At 35.2% G+C, this 20,526-nt stretch overlaps 1 protein-coding gene across 11 annotated transcripts in view; it reads left to right on the top strand.

Moving 5' to 3' along the window:
- LOC124154448 (glycogen synthase kinase-3 beta) overlaps positions 1-20,526 on the top strand; it is a 114,693-nt gene that overhangs the window by 89,313 nt on the left and 4,854 nt on the right. For 7 of the 11 annotated variants that reach the window (XM_046528180.1, XM_046528182.1, XM_046528175.1 and 4 more), the window contains 4 exons: positions 1,203-1,440; positions 2,788-2,981; positions 3,326-3,382; positions 18,688-18,874. In XM_046528180.1, the coding sequence (XP_046384136.1) occupies positions 1,203-1,440; positions 2,788-2,981; positions 3,326-3,382; positions 18,688-18,874 (676 nt within the window). The remainder of the gene's footprint in view (positions 1-1,202; positions 1,441-2,787; positions 2,982-3,325; positions 3,383-18,687; positions 18,875-20,526) is intronic. The other 4 variants (XM_046528185.1, XM_046528186.1, XM_046528178.1 and 1 more) reach the window with 1 other exon arrangement.

Consider the following 20,526-nt stretch of genomic DNA (forward strand, 5'->3'; position numbering starts at 1 on the left):
GGTGCCGCACACCAAATGACGTGCCATGCTATACTATATCTCTCCAAATGTGTCCCAGATTGGGTTTCCACTGAAAGCTTATTCAGTATGTACTATGCAAACTTTAATGCATCCCACTCACTGAGTGTGAGCCCGTGGGAGAGATGTTATGTGAGGTGGCAACGCTTTGCAACCCTATTGCCCCTCGAGCTATTTTCCCCGTTGTGTGGTAGGTGGTGGATTAGCAGTAGGCTCCTTTGGTTGATAGAAGTGGGAAGTGTGAACCACTATATCACTCAGTAGGAATGAGACAATGACATTCATGGACTTCACATTGATGAAGGAAAGACTAATCAAAGAAGTGAAGCCTCTGCAATGTTGGGAATGCCCAATACTGGGATAATATAAAAATAGGAAGCCCACTAGGAGTATGTAGTCCAGAATATTGAGCAGTCAGGTTCCTTAGTTCTTAAACACATATTTCTTAATGTAGACTCTAATTGGTCATTTTTAGGCAACACAAACCTGGGAAAATTTTCCCCTTATGGCTGAATAAATGGTGTTTCAGGGAGTATCTGGTTATTCGTTATAGGCTGTATTTCACAATTGTCAACAAGGCCATGTTTTTCAGAACAAAGCTGGCTTGTTAATTTTTGAGTTGAAGTTAATGTCAATATTATACTAATGTTTGCGGCCCCTAGAAGCATTTTTTCAGGCTCTATTTCCATAACTGCTTGTGCTAGAAGGATAAAATTTCTATGTTATTTTACTTAGAGACTGTAATTTAATTACACATTAACTATGCCTTAAAATTAGAAAAAAAAAATGTTTTCTCTGGCTTTCGCAGGTTAAAAAAGTACATCATTTTCCCTGCTCCTGACCTTATTATTTCAATTGTGCTGAATTCTTCCATTAAGTAATGCATGAATCCAAGGCATACGCTGTTTTTGGGGCACTAGACATTAGTAACTATTTACAGAGTTGGATGAATAATATCTAGGACCTCTCAATTAGCAGTTTCATTTTCTGTAATGAATTTTCATTATTGACTGGCATTTGTGCCAGCAAATTTAACTTAATGGTGAAAGTGATTTTTCTGCTAATTATTCATAGTGTGTTATGAGTAAAACGCTTTCAAAGCCATAGCTTATTTGTTGTGTTCACTAGAAAATGAAACAAAAATATTTTAGTTCTGAAAAAATGCCTATAATTTTTTTTTACAGCTGTACATTTACCAATTGTTCCGGAGTTTGGCCTATATCCACTCATTAGGTATTTGCCACCGGGATATAAAACCACAAAATTTGCTTCTTGACCCAGAGACTGGAGTTTTGAAGCTTTGTGACTTCGGCAGTGCCAAGCATCTTGTTAAAGGAGAGCCAAATGTGGCATACATTTGCTCTCGATACTATCGTGCTCCAGAACTCATATTTGGTGCTATTGATTATTCCACAAAAATAGGTAAGCTGCCCTTATTTTTTTCTGAGTGTTTATGTAATATCCATTTTGGTGGCTTATGTGTTAAGGCCATTTTATAATGCCATTTATTTATATAAACTCCTCCTTGTACCTTTTTGTACCACAATTTGCATTTTGTTAGAAATCATATGGTATTAATTACTGAAGGCCAACTAGGACCTGTTCTAATTTTTTTTCACTGAAGTATTCAGTCTTACATTCATCTGTTTGTACAAAATCTTTCACCATGTAAATAGCCTTTGAAAATGATTTTTGTCAGTAAGAAAATGAGAAGATAGGTATGTATTGGCTTTAGCCGGAAGGCCAGATGGTGGAATGGGGAGAAATTATTTCACTTAGGACGTTTATATCCTAGTGTGTTGGTGCTGTCTAAATCACTGCATGCTGATATCTAATTTTTACTTAGTTAAAGTCAATTGTTGATGTCTTTAGTGTTCAAGTCAGGGTTTCTTGTTTAGTCAGGTATATAAGTAACCCTTACTTACATGGTCTATGCCTAGATAGAGAAAATTTTTCTCTGAACTGGAGGAGATGACAAGTTAATATTTAAGTTGTATGATAAAATTTTGCTTGGAAAGTTGGTATTTAAATGATGCCCATTTATTTGAGCTATGTAATCGTTTAGTGTCACATACTTTCAGAGAAAAATGCTTTCCTTACTTCTCTGGCCTTTTGCATCATGAATAGGTGGTAAAATTTAATAATGGGAGCCCTGAACTTTGGTTACCTTTAATTTTCTTGTTCAATAGCGAGAATGAGGGAATTTCTTTCATGTTATTTGTCAGGAAAACAGGAGATCATTAATGAGGTCCTTGTATACTGCAGTGCAATTGACTATTTTAAATTAAATTAGTGTTAACATTAATTCAAGTATAGAATTTGTATTATTTTTGTGAATAATATTCCCTGATTAAATATTGAAACAATATTTCTGATTTTTTAAAATTAAATTAAGTAACATCATTTCTTTTATCTCTGCACTCTTAGGATTGTCTTATGCTCTGAATCATAATGTCTCTTCTTACTTGTGGAAATTTCAGGATATATTCTTTTAACTTCGTGCTGTGGTCTGCTTTCAGTGGAATGTTTTTATCTGACTAATGCTCTTGTGTTTTTGAATTCATGAAATATCATATTCCAAAATGGCAATTATGTATGCTAATGTTCATCACATTTGGAACTTGATGTCTCTATTATAAAAGTATTTTTATTGTGTAATGATAGATTATGGTGCTCCTCCACTTCCATGTTATATGTTTCTCATCAGTGTTACTTCTCAAGCATTCACAAATGAGTGTTTTAGCCTTAATCTGACAATTTATTTTTCAGATGTGTGGAGTGCTGGTTGTGTATTGGCTGAGTTGCTGATGGGCCAGCCCATATTTCCAGGCGACTCAGGAGTTGACCAACTTGTTGAAATAATCAAAGTATTGGGAACACCTACTAGAGAGCAAATACGAGAAATGAATCCAAATTACACAGAGTTCAAGTTCCCTCAAATCAAATCACATCCTTGGCAACAGGTGAGTTATTGCTCAAGTATATTGGATTTTATAGGATTTTAGAATATTGCTCTTTTGTAGCATCCTAACTGAGAAATTAAGTTTACCATTTGGTGGAGAATAATCATTATGTCACACATTCTGAGGTGTTATATTATGGTTAAGGACTCTTACTTCTGTGAAAAAAGGAACTTAGAAAATGCAACTCAAATATCAATACATATATATCAGCTTTGCCAGATGACTTTCATGATTATGTTGAAGATAAACATTTGGCAATTTGATTGTGTGTGATGGGAATGAGTAAGATGTCTTTAGCCCTCATTTAAATCTTAAATAAGGTGACTAAAGCGTTTTCCTTCCAGTTTATGCTTCAACGTATCTCAGTACCAAAAAGTACTACTGAGCATCAGAAAATTAGAGTAAGTATGGGAATGCTCTTGAGTCTTTCACATATTAACTGCTCCTCCTGCCTTATCTAATAAATTCATTGCCACAGGATTGTGTGATTCTAATGAAACACTTTTTAAATTTGTTGATTTAATGATCACAAGTTTGCTTTAATGTCCGTGGTTGTATGCTAACACTTTCTTATTCTTGTTTTGCTGAACATTGGCAATATAATATCTGGAAGAAATTGGCTTTGGTCACAATTTAGTCTAGGAAAGGTGTTAAAGTCTTTTTGCTGTTTGCCTTCCCATAAGAAGACACCTGTCCTAATGAAGCTTTTTTTTACTTTCGGTGTCTTAGTGAAAATGACAGCTTAACTAAAGATATAAACAGGGTATGCCATTGTCAATGTCATGCAAAATGAGTTCAATACAACTGGCTTGTGTGCATCTAATCAATAGACGTGCACCTCCAGTGCATTTATGTTGTGAAAGACCATGAAGAAGCATTCTTAAAGAGGAGAAAATTTGATGCTCTAATCTTGTCTGTTTCCTTTTGAGTTGAATATGCTTGTCAATCCATGTTTTAGTCATTAGACGAGGAAATAGATTGTGTCTCGTTGTACCTGGTAACTAAGCGTGTGAGGTAGAACTGTGCAAAGAGCAAATTTTCTGCTAGAATTGAGTTGAGCTAACTCAAGACGAATTCCAGTGGAATGAAAACTCAAGTTACTCGAGTTAGTCTAGAACAGAGTGCTGAGAGTGCCTAAAGGGTTATGAGTTTTGAGTGAAGTCTAAATCAAATGCTATATTTTTTATCTTTTAGCAAAAAATTGTTTCCTTTTATCTAATTTAATTCCAAATTAATTTCCTAATCATCATCAATACAACTAATGGAAGCAACATATTAATTTAGTATTAAATTCGGCAAAGCTTGAAGTGTTTTGAAAATAATGTGGTGAGATGATTGTAGAGCATAAAAGTTTAGCCCTATGTAGACATAGGTTTTTGTAAATGAAAGACAACACTGTATATTACAATGGTGCAAATGGGTCCTTTTTGACTAAATTTCACTGGCAGCAGTAATTGCCTTCATTCACCAAAACAGCATAAGTTTGTATAATTGCTATTATAATTTAGTGTTATTGTATGTTATTAGTCAGTATTCTCTTTCTTGAGTTAGCTACTCACACTTTATGCAGCTTAAAATTTTATAGGCTTTTCTTGTTCAAGTTATGATCAAGTGGAATAAGCTTACTCACAGGTTTTTCAAATTTAAGAGTGCCCAAATCATTTTTACATTTCATTTTTTGTCAAGCATGTGCAGCAAATATTATTTAGCACCTTTTCAAAGAATAATTTTGAATTGAGATAAGAGCACTACGTGTTTGTGCATAGTTTGTGTTGTTGTTAAATTGTCTGCATTTTGAAACCTAGAATTCGTATTCCTGTTATTATTCATATTTTTGAAGTGGGATGGAAAAATACAACCATTTTTCAACTCTCTACTCTCCTCTATCACTGTTGACTGCAAATTATAAATCCTATACAAATACAGTGGAACCTCGTTAAAGCGAGTACGGGCTATAGCGACACTTTCGCTATTACGAGAGATAGCCGATGCACCGTCAATTGACCCTATAATAAGAGTGTTAAAAAATTCGTTTTTACGAGACCCTTTCGGCGTTGGCTCTCGCCATAGCGAGGGTTTCACCGCCGGAAGACGACTCCTTAACCTCTGTAACTGCTAGCGATCTGTTAGAAATGAAGTTAATGGAGTGCTCAGTCCCTAATTTATGTAGTAAACTGTCGTTCGATAAATATAAATATTGATGAAACAATGCTTTGCATGATTTTTATTCAGTGCGGCGCTTATAAATTGTTTGAATAGTTAGTCGTTATTTGAGTAAGGAAATTTAGTGATGCAAAAAAACATCGCCTTTCGTCTGGATTTATGCTTGCGTTTATCGGATAGATGTTTATCTGTCGCCGCACCACTCCTGTTCCTGTATATCTGTTCGCAACAGGTTTATTGGCTATTATTTGCTTCACCTCCGGTAAAGCGACAATTCGCTATAGCGAGTGTTTATTAGTGCACCGTGGGGTGTCGTTATATCGAGGTTGCACTGTACATAGTTATGTAGATGTGATGTCATTATCCAAACCATATGTTTAATGAACCATATTTCCGTTAATGCAATCCCAAATGTTCAATTCTATATTTTTGGTTGAACATGAGTTGTTTCCAATTTTGTGCCATTGTGCTATAACTTTTTCTTGTCAAGTGGAGATAATTGTCTCGAATTGTCATCCGTAGCGACGGAACTGGTGAAAGAAATTACTTTAGTAAGAAATGCCGATTTATTTATTTAAACCCAACCTAATGATTCAATTTAAAATTTCCGAGTACATAGCTCATTATTCAAAAATACATTGTGGGTAAAAATCTTTTTAAAGAAAAAACTGTTATACTACTTATAAAAGACGCAGCTGGAACTGAAAGTTTTGACACATGATAGTCCGAGCTTTCTTCTTCAACTCGACTCTAGTTGGTTGCACAGCCCTAGTGTCGTGCAATATGTGGTGGAATTTTGCCATTTTGTATTGTCCGTAATTTTATGTCATCAAAATGTACTCTAACACTATTATGTCATCATCAGATGTGCTGTCTTGATGAGTGAGTGCAGTTTGAGTTAGATTTAGTTAGTTTCCATGTAATTAGATGGTGGAGTGTACTTCGCTGCTAAGTTTTACTCATTGTGGGTATTTGTCCCTAATAAGCTTTATGTTTGTATTTGCCTTTTTAGTGTGGTAAGATAAGGTTAAAACTAGGTCAAATATGTGACAGATTGTCCAAATTTGCTTGGATTATTGAATTTTATGGGTATGATCGTTAGCAGCCACACATGTGATAACCTTCTGATCAATAGTAAGATCAGATCTATAGGGAATGCATACTGTTTTGTTACCTCAGGCTGTGTGATATAGTAATTTAGAATATTGCATCCATAGTAAAATTGGCTTTTAAAACGTTGCTGTCTTACTCTGCAAATAATATTTGTAAAATATTTTCAAGCTTGGAGCCAAGTACTGCATTTAAAACCTTTGATGAGTAACTCTATCATTGAAATATTAATCTTGGAAACCCTTATCAGTGATAATTCAAAATCAAAAAATTGTCAGAAAAAATGCACATGGTTGTATTATAATTTTCCAATGCATCCACATTTTTTAATGTAATTTAGTTGAAAAATAACTAAGCCAATAATTTACTTAATTTTGTGGAAAAAATTATCGTTTTGAAAATAATAGCGAAGTGTGTCATCTTTGCCTCTCCTATGAATAAACATCTTATTATTCAAAATGTGATAAAATCCAGAATGCTCTCAGGTGCAGCTTTTATTTTAGTCTCGTTAAACTATGAGTGTCTTGAGCGGAGTACTCACCCTTTCCAAAAATATTTAGTGCCATGTATCAAAAATGTTTGAAACATTACTTATGGGTTTTTATTACTCAATTTAGTGGGTTTCCTTTCACCAAAAACACATAGTTACAGAAGTTCTATCTTTTAACAGGCAAATGTGCTCTTTGCTATTTGCAATTGCCATGCTAGCAGTAGCTGAGCTGAAATGCATATCAATACTGCAGCTGAGCCCTGAAGACTGCTTTGAATCAATTCATGCTTTCCCATTGTCCCAATGACTGACTGTTGTCAAATTACTTGGAGGGATTGACCTTTATTGGAAAAATTAGGCACTTTTTGTCTAAAATAGTTCATGTTACACTCTGAGGACAAGACCAAAAACAGTTTTTCACAGTTTGTCGGAAAACAAAAATAGTGTTAGTGACCTTAAGCTCTGTATTTCACCCAGTAAATAATCTATAACCTGATAAAAGAGTGAAAAATATAATTTTGATATTGAAGCAATTTCAAGCACCTTATCTTAGGCATAAATAAACCATTAATAACACTTTTTGACGTAAATTTACAATACCTTTAGGTCATGGGCTTTTGTACCTATGTGAAATCACCAGAACATTATTGCAAAAATTCTGCTCCCTATGAAAGATATCAAAATTTCAAATGTATGTAATAATTATGAGAACATTCATAAAAATAAGCCGTAAGTCATTGTAAGTTGTTGATTATAAATAGGAAACGATGTGTGATTTTGAAAGATGCTAAACTAAGATTCCTCTTTTTTCTGCTAGGGCAGGATGACTGATGACCCATGATACCATTTTACTGACTAGAATTCAAATAGATATCTGTAACTACAAAGGGAAAATAGCTAGTTATTATGTACTAATGTTGTAGCATCTGAATATTCTTCAAATTCGTTTTTAAGATGCTGTAACAATTTCTGTGGACCGTTACTACTGTGCCCACAATGGCATGTCAGCCATTGAAGGGTTAAGACACTTTTTTACAAAAATGCAGAAGACATTAGAATATAAGCTTAAACATTTTTTGGAATCGTTAACCGGTTATGGGATTTTTAGTTTGTGGTGAATTTACAACCATACAGTAATGTTTATCAAAATCTGAGAATCAATTGGTAACATGTTTGTTGAATTGAGCCATGAATGACCCATGCAACCCACCAGGGGCACAGCTAAGAATTAAGGCTAGGGGGGTTTTAGGCGTAAGTAATACTTAGGAGTGTGGGGGTATTGGATACCCGCCAGGGTAAGCAGGAGTTGTGGGGGCCGTCCTCCAGAATTTTTTTTAAGAATAATGGTTCAAAATGGCTAGTTTTACGGCTTTCTGAGGGATATTTGATTAATCCTAACACCATGCTATAAGTTATACTTATCCAATTAAGTAAAATGGATTAAACTTAAAAATTTCTCTGAGCTCAGAGGGGGGGTTATCCCCCATAAAACCCCCTTCGCTGCGACACTGCAACCCACAGTTTTACGTTCAAATATTTCATAATTTGTGGTGAATTTCAAGAAGAGCTCAAGTTTGAAATTGGTTATCTTAAAGACTGACCTTATAACACTGAACAGCAACTTTTAAAATCCTAATCTTTGCCTAAGATTTAAGAACTTATTCTATGTATATGGGACGTAATGAATACATTCTGTCTTATCAGGTTTGAAGTCAGTTTATTTCTATCATATCAGATATCTTTGCTTAATAAAATCAGTTTGCTATGATTAAAAACTCATCATATGACCTATACTAAATTTTAGTGGATGAAACATGAGGCTATACATTTATGATGCACTAAATACTTATTCAGGGGTCATAAAGTCAGGTAATCCATGGTAATGTTGTGAAAATTATGGCCTGGGTAAACCTCCAAAAGAATAGTAAAAGGATGGAAACTAACTATTGTCAAATGCTGGCGGCGTAACTGCGTTCAAGTGGCAAGGTGGGCATTATGATGCATTCCATGCAGGATGACAAGGTGTAATGAAAGTAAATAAAAATAAAACTTAATTGGCCCTGTTGGTCTACATGGGGACATAAGACAGGTTAATAGTGGTTAGTTATAATAGGAAGAAAAATTGTGCAAAGCATACAAGCATTACATGCATGGCATACATATTAGATTATGTAATAGACATTTGTTTGGTCAAGGACAGCCAAATATTCATCATCATCATCATCAGTGATTACTGTCCTTAGACAGGTTTCCACTGGACTTCTCTCCATCTTTCTCTATCCTGAGCATCCTCCTTTAGGTCTTTGTATTTTCTTCCTCTTCTTATATCATCCAACATTCCCATCCTCCTTCTTCCTCTTCCTCTCTTTCCTTCTATCTTCCCTTCTATTATTCTCCGTTCCAAACAATTCCTTCTTAATATATGCCCTAACCAACTTGCCTTCCTCTTATGAATCATATGTATTAATTTTCTTTCCTCGCCTATTCTTCTTAGAACTTCCTCATTCTTCACTCTGTCAGTCCACTTCACTTTCAACATTCGTCTCCATACCCACATTTCAAAACTTTCTAAATATCTCTCCTCCTTCTTTTTAACAGTCCATGATTCACATCCGTACAACACTACACTCCACACAAAACATTTCATAAACCTCTTCCTCATCTCTATTGGAATTCTTTTTACTGTTAACAATGCTTTTACCTTTCCATACGCTCCTTTACCTATTGATATCCTTCTTCTTATTTCCTCAGTACAACTTCCATTCCATCTTACCAGACTTCCCAAATATTGGAAAGTCTGTACTTGCTGTATGATATTTCCTTCTAAGGATATACAAACACAACCTTCTTTTCTGCTGATTCTCATCACCTTGGTTTTATTTATGTTTAAGTTCATTCCAAATTCCCTCCCCACATCCATTATATCATCCATCACTTGTTGTAAATCTTCTTCACTTTCTGCCAGCACTGCCTGATCATCTGCATATTTAATTGTTTTTATTCTTTCTCCTCCTATTACAACTCCTCTAGCTTTTTCTAAAGCTTTCTCCATCATTTTTTCTGCATAAACATTGAAGAGCTCTGGAGAAAGGCAGCACCCTTGCCTCACTCCTCTTCCTATGCCAATTTCTTCTGTTTCATCATCCCCAATTTTTATAACTACTACCTGCCTACAATACATCTCCTTTATTAATCTCCTATCTTTCCAATCAATGCCAATGTCTTTCAAAATTTTCAATAACACATTCCAATTAACCTTATCAAATGCCTTTTCCCAATCAATAAAGCAAATGTACAAATCTCTATTCACTTCCATCATTCTTTCTCCTATCATTCTCAAGCATCCTATTGCATCACGAGTCCCTTTACCCTTTCTAAATCCAAATTGATCTTCTCCCATATTTTCTTTAATTCTTCCTTCGATTCTTTTTAATATAATCCTTGTAATTACTTTGGTAACATGGCATATAAGACTAATTGTCCTATAGTCTTTACATTCTTTGGCATTACATTTCTTTGGTATTGGTATTAGAATAGTTTTAAGTAGATCATCAGGCCAGCTCCCGGTATCATATATCCTATTGATTAAATTTGTTAATCGACTCATTGCACTGTTACCTAGGTTCTTTAATGCTTCTGATGGTATTCTATCGCATCCCATTGCTTTCCTTTCCTTGAGATCCTTGATTGCCTTTTCCACTTCTCTTCTCAGTATGTTTGGTCCTCTATTCACCTCTTCACATTCCCATTCCTCTTCCAGCTCCATCTCAGAATGATCATCTTTACTATCATATAGTTCTTTCACATATTCTTTCCATATGTTTTTGTTTTCCTCAACACCTGTTGTTATCTTTCCGTATTTATTTAACATTCCTTGTTTACTTATTTTCTTTGGCTCTCTTTTTGTGAACTTTTTAGCTGTTTTATACATTTCTTCCAATCTCTCTTGTTCTTCTAGGACTTCCATCTTTTCGCATTCTCTCTCCATCCACTCCTCTCTTGCCTTATCAGTTAATCTTCGTAGTTCATTGTTAAGTTTCCTATATTGCCCTTTTCCTTCTTCAGTGTGAACATTTTTCCACTTTCTCCTTTCCTCCATTTTATCTATCATGCTCTGAGTGATCCATTCCTTCCTATTTCTTTCCTTTTGTACAACACCAACTTCCTCTTCTAAGACTTCCCATATTACATCCCTAATATTATTCCATTCCTCTGATACCTCATTACTTTGTCTTACATCTTCCAATTTTTTCTCAACATTTTTATTATATGCTTCATTCTTCTCATTTTTCAGCTTTATTACATCCCATTTCCTTATCAACCTCCCTTTCTTAACAAGCTTCAGTCGTGTTCTTATATCAGTAACTAGAAGATTGTGGTCAGAGTCAGCATCTGCTCCTGGGTAGGTTTTTGCCATTTTAACACTATTCTTAAACCTTTGATTGACAATAATAAAATCTATCTGATATCTTGAAATATCTCCAGGTGCTTTCCACGTGTACAACCTTCTTTTATGATTTTTAAACCAAGTATTTGCAATCCATAACTCCAAGCGTTCACAAAAATTTATCAATTTTTCTCCTCTTTCATTTCTACTTCCAAGTCCATAATCTCCAACTACATTCGTCCTTCTTCCATTCCCCACTACACTGTTCCAATCTCCCATCATTATAGTTCTTACTTTGCCTTTTCCATTTTCTTCAAATACTTCCTCTATTTGCTCATATATCCGTTCAATCTCTTCTTCTTCTGCATCTGATGTTGGCAAGTACACTTGGATAATTAATGTATCTACTGGCTTACTCAGTATCTTGATAGCCACTACTCTATCGCTTACTGGCATAACTTTAGTTATATTTCTCTCCAAATTCTTTCTGTATATCAACCCGACTCCATTTTCCTTAGATTCCCCTCCCTTATAAATAATCTTATAATCTCCTGAATCAAATTCTCCTTCTCCTTCCCATCTTACTTCACTTAATCCTAGAATACTGATGTTGTGTCTCACCATTTCTTTCTTCACATTTTCCAACTTCCCTTTCCTATTCATTGTTCTGACATTCCATGTTCCTATTCTCAATGCTGATGTTACCTTTCCCTTCTTCTTTCTCTTCTCTTTCAAACCACACAGTTCTCCTGGGATAGTGCCCACCCGGAGATCCGAATGTGGGCATATTACTCCGGAATATTTCTTATTCTCAGGAATCACCATGCTTTCATTGTAGTCCAGTGGGACTAGGGATACCGTAAGGGTCTTTAATGCGGTGGTTTCCCCTTGCCTTCCGCATCCTATGCCGTTGACCTTGTGAGTTCATCCGCCTTTTGGAACGATTTCCCATTCCAAGGGCAAGAGGGTACCCTAACCCCTGTCCGCTCATCCATCCTCTACAGAGGTTGTTGGCTTTGACAGGGGGGGTCTCCTTATCCCGGGAGATACTCGGTCCCTGTGTCGTTAGCCGTTTTTAATAACGTTGCCCCCTCTCTACCACGAGGAGGTGATCATCAGGATTTTCCTTTCATTGAACCAAGGACCAAAAGGCATTACCTTGGTTCTCCAGTACTTTTAGAGAGGATATTCATAAGGTTGTGAAAATACAACAGCAGTTATAAATTTATGTACCATGAGATATCACTTAATAATTTTAATAATTTTTTTATTCTGGTAAGTATTTGGATAAGGAGTAGCACAGATTTAGTACAATTTTAGTTTTTCTTGGGGTATAGTTAAAAGGAATAATTCTCGTTTTTCCCACCGGGTGTGCTTTTGGGTAATTGGTCCCCACGTTTCAAACAAATCTGGGGAATTGAAAATGGGAAATTGTTTTGGACTTATTTATTAAAGAATTACTGTTTATACAGGTATAAACAGGATTTCACATGATTTACAAGTGCTGTTGACAATTTTACTCATTGTCTAATTGAATGGGCTTACAGTAAAATTGAACTTTATACTTTGAACTTCCAATAGCTGATGTAACTTAATGTTGACCAATAGAAAAATGACATAAGTTTTTAGTATTGCACATATAATTTGGTGTTATTGTATGTTAATTAATTAGTATACTCTTTCTTGAACTAGCTACTCACAATTTAAGCGGCTTCATTTTTAATACAATTAGTGTCCAGTAACCTTTAAGGCTTTTCTTGCTCAAGTTATGATCAAGCTGAATGGTTGTTCACTCATTGGTTTACAACTTCTATAGTGCCCAAAGCATTTTTACGTATCATTTTTTTTGAGCATGTGTAATAAATATTATTTAGCTCCTTTTCGAAGCATCACTTTTATTTGATGTAAAAGCATTACCTGATTGTGCATACTCCGTGCTATGCCTACATTGTGTGCAATTAAAAATCTGAATTCAAAGGATTTAATATTATTAATAATTAATATTAAAATAATTAAGTTATCTGGAAATTCTAAATTTATTCTGTCAAAGCATAGTAACTGTATTTAAACTTTGTTGACAGTCATTGCAAAAGGAAGATGCATAGGAAACTGAATCTGTTTGGAAGTAAAGACAAAATGTTGGCTATCATTGTGTGTGCAAAATTAAATATCTTCACTTTTCCATTTGGCGTTAGTTACTGAAGCTTCAATCACATTTAGCATTACATATATATAGAGAAGGGATGGGTCGGTTTGGGTATTTGTGTCTTGGCTCCACTGCTTTTTGGGGTTAGAATCAGTATTGATACCAAAGCCAAAAAGAAGTGGTACCAGAATAACTGGTGTACAACCCAGGTTGAAACGATTTTTCGAGCATAAGTTGCTTTCTCTATTTTAATTAGAAGTTTTGTCATGGAATCAATTGCGTGTGAGTTAACTTATTCAGTAATTTGAAATACCACCTGATTTTAAGTTGGGAGCAGTCGTTGACAAACAGCTAGGTAATGTGAATTAATTGAAGTACCGCTTATGTAATTCACAGTAAAATTTTGCCTCATGGCTCCTGTTTTGATCAGTTCATTCAAAGTCATCCTCAATGGTGGGGTATCTTTATTGGATGGAAGCAATTGTTTCAAAGTAATTTCCGTTGGCTTTGCTCTTGGAAACAAATTTGTGCCAAATGTTGAATCAATCTATCCTCCCAAAATTAGCTTCCAAGGAGAAACTTTCATTTCTCGGCCACTATTTCCCTGAATATTTTTCTTTGTGTCTCAAGTTTGGTTCATATGGAGTAAGAATGAATGTAATGGGTGAAAGGATGAAAATCATTGAGCAAATCCCAATCCCCCCCCCCTTTACCTTTCTTTCATGGATTGGCTAGATGCTTTTCTACTTCCTGCCTGCTTCATTGATTCCATCCCCACATGAACCTTATGCTAGGGTCTCTAGCATTCCCCGTCTCTGTCACTCTGGATTTACCCTCAGCCTCTCACCCTTACCCTCTGTCATGTCTTCATTAGGAACCTCTGCCCTTTACCCTCAATGTCGCTCTCTGCTGTCATCTAATTGGCTAGATATTTCTCCCCCTTCCACTACAAGCATCAAGATTAAGAAAAAGAACCACAAAACACTACCTCTATCTCACAAAAAATATGCCATGGAAGCGTTACGCTATAAGCATTCAGTGTGTGAATCACTTATGCATCTCAAAATATTTTTTGTGCTTGAGGCAGTAATCTGTTTACACCATGGATTTATACTTCATGAATTAGTGATCAATGTCCTGGATTTTTGCTTAAAAAACTGGAAGGGGGTAGAAAAATGAATTTCTTACTAGATAATTAATGAGATGATTTAGTGAGCTTGAATTTAAATCTAACATGGAGGCAGTCAGGCGGAGGAGCAGACTTGGATGTTGATTATATCATCTTAAATTGCACTTAATTAATTTGATCATGCTCCTTGTGATAAATGGCACTCAAGGTAGATATGCATTGAAAAATGGACTGGACCAGTTTCTTTCCGTGGGCCCCCTTGCACACACTAGAAGAATTTTTGTTTGGGGTTGTCCAAAGGCCTAAAGCGAGATTTGAATCCAGGTCCCTTCAAGTAGAAACGAAGTGCTGTACTCACTAGGCTACCATGCCTTGATTCCCTTGCTTGATTTCTGAAGTTCACATACATTGCCAATTCAAGGCAAAGCTCTGTGTGAAAACATTACTTGTTCATGGTTTTTCCAAGATTAATGCTGCAATTAGCAGTCAGGGAAGTCCCAGTCCTTGTCTGTGTTTGATGGGGTCATTCTATGTTTCTTACTTTATTAAGGGTTTAGAATACTAGCCAATTGTCATCCATTTTTGTTTGCACATCTTATAGTGGATTGATGGCTTGATCTGTGATTGCTCAGTCCTGTGTGAGTGGCCACAATTTCAGAAACTTAAAAATTTCTCCTCAATCTTAAATAGGCTTATTAGTGGTAAGGTCTCGAATAATACCTCAAATTAAATCACTTTAATATGCATGTATTTAGGAAATCTGAGTACTGTATGTTAAGAATCTATAAATTATAATAAATGTAAACATCCATAGGCTTGGATAGAGAAAAGTTTGGATAAGAAAGGCATTTTTAAGAAAATGTATTTCTTGCAGCCCAAGTTGTGTGGGTCAGTAAGTGGTGGTGCAACTCATGGAATTTTGATGGTGTAGTAAATTGGTTTTGAATTATTTTTAGAGTGATTCCATTGCCTTTTAATATTTTCCGAGGATGTAGCAATACACTGGAGCAAAACAACATTTTTAGATGCATACATTTTCTTTATTGAAGTGAGTAGTGTTGGTAAAAATACTGAGAAAAAGTAGTCAGTAAAATTACAGTTACAATTACAATTTCTTCTTGAAAGATTGTCCACTTTAAAGACCACCTGGCAACTGTTGAGTATTTTAGTAAAAATATGGAATTATTGAGTAATAGAAATTGCAATTTCACTTGCAATACATACAATTATAACTGGTGTCACAACGCAAGACAAGTTGTGTCATATTTTGTACTCACCAGTGGTGTCATGGTGCTGGAACACCGTTCCTGCTCTGGTTAACAAAAGATATAATAGTCAAATAACACTTTTATCAATTTTATGCCTAAAAATTACTAATTTATAAATTTGTAACCAAAACAAAAACATTTGCAATAAAATGTTAATAATAACTTGTAATAGTAAGAACACACAGTAATATGTACATATTTCACTTCTAAAAAAAGTCAAGGAAAGTGTGTTCCAGCACTGCTAATTTTGCCATGACATCACTGGTACTCACCATAAGTAGGCTACAATTTAAGAGTCGTTGAGCCTAAACAAGCAAATTATGGTACTCAAGGCCTCAAAGTTATGAGTAGGCCTTGGTAAATCGTTGAAATCAGAAAAGTAATCGTCAATTACGAGCAAGTAATGATTTCAGCTATAGTAACGATTTGTCTTTCGCCATTAGGAGTAAATAAAAAAATTATGTCTCGTAAAAAGTAACTTTTACAAGTAAAAATTACTGCGAAAGTAATCGATACCAATAAGATAGCCAATTACTTGTTATTGATTACTTACCAATACTGGAAGTGAGGTTGTTTTGAGATACTCAAGATCCAAGCTTAAATCAATAAACTTCATTTTGAAAATTCATACAAGCAGCCTAAAACATTCAAATTCCGGTTTTGGGAAGATAATTTTTCATCTCTGGAATTTTCACTCTGTTGGTGCACTTGTAGGTGATTCCGTAAAGGCACACTGCTGACTATTCTGGCTACTCCTTGTATAAAGTCCCTTCAAACATTGCTCTGAAATGGAGTTCCACTTAACCTTTTGATCTAAGACTACTTTGATTGCTATGGCGCAATTATTATTATTTTTCTTTAAGATATACAGTGGTCTTGGTAATCTGGCAGATAGAGGACCAGAGCACTGCTGGGTTACTGGAAATCACTATTTAATTATATTAGTGGCAGAAGCTATGTTTTATCTCATACATACATGTATGTAATATATTGTATTATATTCTAAATTAGTTGGTACATGCTATTGAAGTGTCAATGTAAAGTAAAACTACAATAACTAGGCTCACCTGCAAATAAGACTACTTGAAACTAGCAAGCTACCCACTTACTAGCTACCTCTATAAAAACGACAGATTTCTGTCAGGGCGGTAGAAGTGATGTGCCAGGTTATGGAGGGAGTACTGTAATCACAATTAACCCTTAAAATCCTAAGTTAGTGATACATTGGGTTAAATCTCGGTATTTTTGAAAACCAAATTTGGTAAAGCCTTGACAGTGTGGGGGTTAAAAACCAATTGTGATAATTTGGACTCTATCATACTTTTTCCCAGTACATGACTGTATTGAGAATATCTTATTTTTCATGGTCTGTTTGAAATGTATGATCTGTTTTGATTATCAGTGTTTTTAATTTGTCTGCATGATGTGGAAGAAGTATTTGCTTATACATTGTTTTCTAATGATGTTCATGATTTGATGTTTTTAATATTAATTGTTTTGAACAAATTATTACACTATTGAAACTTCTATGAGTACTTTTAAAGCATTGCTCCTACAAAGTTATTGGTGTATATTGCTCACTAATATAACCCTGATTATAGATTTTTTCTCAAGTATTAATTTATACCTTAATCAAGGAGATTAATGACTGTTGGTTTACCCTTGCGGTAGATCAGAAGTTTAGGTTTCTCTCTGATGTACATAGTTCATTCATTACCTACATAGTTGAAACCAAGAAGATTTTTTTATGAATGTTGTTAAAATGTTTCCAGAATTGAACGTAATTGTTTTGTGTTCTAAGATTGTTAGACCCAGATTGTAGAATTAATAATTTCTTAGCCACAGATGATCTAAGTGTATCAGTTTTAGAAACCTGAATCTGGGCACTAATTTGATCAGGATAGGTTTTCATCTCAAGTGTGTGTATCTTACTGCCTTGGATGAGAAATTGTAATCCTCATTAGACTTTTACCTATTCATTTGCCGGCTTCGGTGGCGGCGGGGTAACGTCCTCGCCTGCCAAACAAGAGGTCGCGGGTTCGAGTCCCGCCTGGGTAGGTTTCCCCGGTCCAGGGCATGGTTGTTATTGTACGTTTAAAAAAATTGTTACACTTGTTGAATACCCCGGTATAAAATGGCCAATAAGAGCTGTATCCGGTGGTTTGAAAGTAAAATAAAATAAAAAATAAAAAATATGTTGCAAATGTTAAGTTTTGAAGTAATTGTAGAAAACATAGTTTTACTGATATATTATTTATATTTTGACTACGCTATATTAATACTTTCCTTGAGGAGGTTGGTATATTCAACTTACATAGTGGCATCTAGTGATCAAGGCCTAATAAAATGTGTTAATTAGAGTTAACGAAATAGGGTTTATTTGTAAGCTTACCTTAGGATATGTTTAAGGGAATATCACCTATACAATCTTTCATCTATTGGTATTAATTCATTTCCATACTATCTTCTTCTCCATTTTTTTGTGACCCATTACTCCATTTTAGGAGTGGTAGGAATTTTAGCCTCATTGTTTTTAATGAATTATTGTTGCTTTAAATAAATGCAGTGCCAATAGATATGATTGTGGGGAAATAAAACAACCATGGAAAATTTCGTTTCCTAGAATAACGATTCTAGAGTATTGATGCCTGAGAAATATGATGAATGTACTCATTGCAATCATTGTGTACAACAGGAACATTTATGGCAATGAATTAAAAGCACTTTTAGCATAAATCTTCCTAGTATAGTTATGTAATTGGAAATTAATTAGGTTTAAGTGTTATCAGATTTTATTTGTGCTAATTTGATAGCAATAATTATGATAAAAGACATTAAAATTGTTTTTGTCTTTGTCTAAAAGTCTAATGACATACTGTCTTTGTTGATGCTAATTTAGGTTTTAATTGGATAATTTGCCATTTTGTATTTATTTTCATGGTGAAAGTGACTTCTAATCAGGTGCACTTGAGACATACTTACACTCACTCTCTTTCTTCTTCTTCCCCTTAAGATCTTCCGGGCGCGAACTCCTCCGGAAGCCATAGGTTTGGTGTCCCGCCTGCTGGAATACACCCCGTCATCACGGATCACTCCTCTCCAAGCTTGTGCCCACGTCTTCTTCGATGAGTTGCGTCAGCCAAACACGAGGCTCCCCACTGGCTGCAGTCTCCCTCCACTTTTCAACTTCACAGAGCACGGTTAGTCTCACTTTGCTAATCACACTATCTCTTATTTGTCATTAGCAATCGTCTTTTTCCTTTATCTATGTTGGAGAAAACAAAATTACGTGAACAGTTTTTTAAGGGCCTTCTTCAATTGTGATCATATGGTCTTCCATTTTATTAAAACATAATGAATGATGCAAAATATGATCCCCTGCTAGGATTTTGTTGGTTGAAAAGCGAATCCTTACTTGAATTAATTTAAAATCTGCTTTGGAACAGTTTTATGTCGAATTGAGGTAGAATCACCTGCATCATTTTATGGTGATTTGAAAGTTTTATTTATTTTATTTCAAACCAATTGTCTCGGTAAAAGGTAAAGAAAGGTTGCTGTATTTGGTCTTGAGTTACCATTCACATATTGGCCTGTCTGTTAGGGTGTGCTGAGAAATGACTTCATTTTTTGGGATCATATTTGCCCTGTGCAGAAAAGTTGGGTTGTGGTATCAGGATTGCAGATCTGAAGTTTTTTCCAAGAGGATAATTTTAACCACTGCTGCCCAAGCCCTAAAGTTTAAACTTTGGCAAAAATTCAGTCATAATTTGGATACAAGCACTATAAACTGAGGCTGTAAGCTGCATGTGAACTTGTTTGACCCAATTCCAAAGCTTTCTCATGTCATTTTGGCTGAATCAGTTCATGAAATATTGACATGTTATTTAAACAAATACTTACGTTTTAATAAAGGACCAATACCTTGAATCATGAGTTTCTCAATCTTCGATCAATTCATGTTTTCAGATTTTTACTCTTTTAATATTGAGATGAAAGAGGTCTTGTGGGCATAGCAGAAACAAAAATATTACCTAACAATCTTCATTAAGAAGTCTTAAAGGATATGTACAAAGTGATTAGAGAGGAGGGCCTCAAAGATGACACTTTTTTTCTACATTTGTCCTTGGGGAACACAACTGAAGTGGAGCTTGCAATAAAAGGATTTTTGATGGACGAATGCCCCCATCTAGGCTTTAAAATTTGTAAGGGGGTCCAAAAACTTTTATGAGAAAAAGGCATTTCCCTTCATTTGACTTTGGTGCTGTGTGCCATTAGTCTATAAATGTCCTGAACCGTGTTACACCTTTTAAGCAGCAAAAATTCTCTGCTGGGAAAGAAGATGGCTTGGTGACTTAATTATTTATAACAATCAGCACAAATCTTGGTTCAAGTCCAAGGCAAGAAGTGATTTTTCCTCTCAGGGGTTTACACCCTTTGTATTCCCTTGCAGGCAACTTTGTTAAAGTTCACCCCATACTGGTCCATAGTTCATTCTTAAATTTTTTATGACATTGATGTATCATTTGTTTTGGAATTGGTAACATTAAATAGTTCACCCAAGTTTCTGATATGAAGCGTAGTGTACTACATGGTGGAAGTGTGGGTGCTGAGGAAGAAGGACAATAAAAGGCTGGAAATATATTTGAGATGAGGGTGTGGAGGAGAATGGAGAAGGTGAGATGGATGGAAAGGGAACCTGGGTGTTCTGTTGATGGTGGTTGAGGAGAAGAAACAATAGATTGAGTAGATACAGAGGAGGTAGAGGTTTTGGATGGAAAATTTTATGCTAAGGGAAAGGGGGATGTCGGTTAGTGGGGAAGGTAGACATAAAAAAACAAAGTGTGAATGAAGA

The sequence above is a fragment of the Ischnura elegans genome, chromosome 2 (assembly GCF_921293095.1).
Source record: "Ischnura elegans chromosome 2, ioIscEleg1.1, whole genome shotgun sequence".
Taxonomy (NCBI): Eukaryota; Metazoa; Arthropoda; class Insecta; order Odonata; family Coenagrionidae; genus Ischnura; species Ischnura elegans.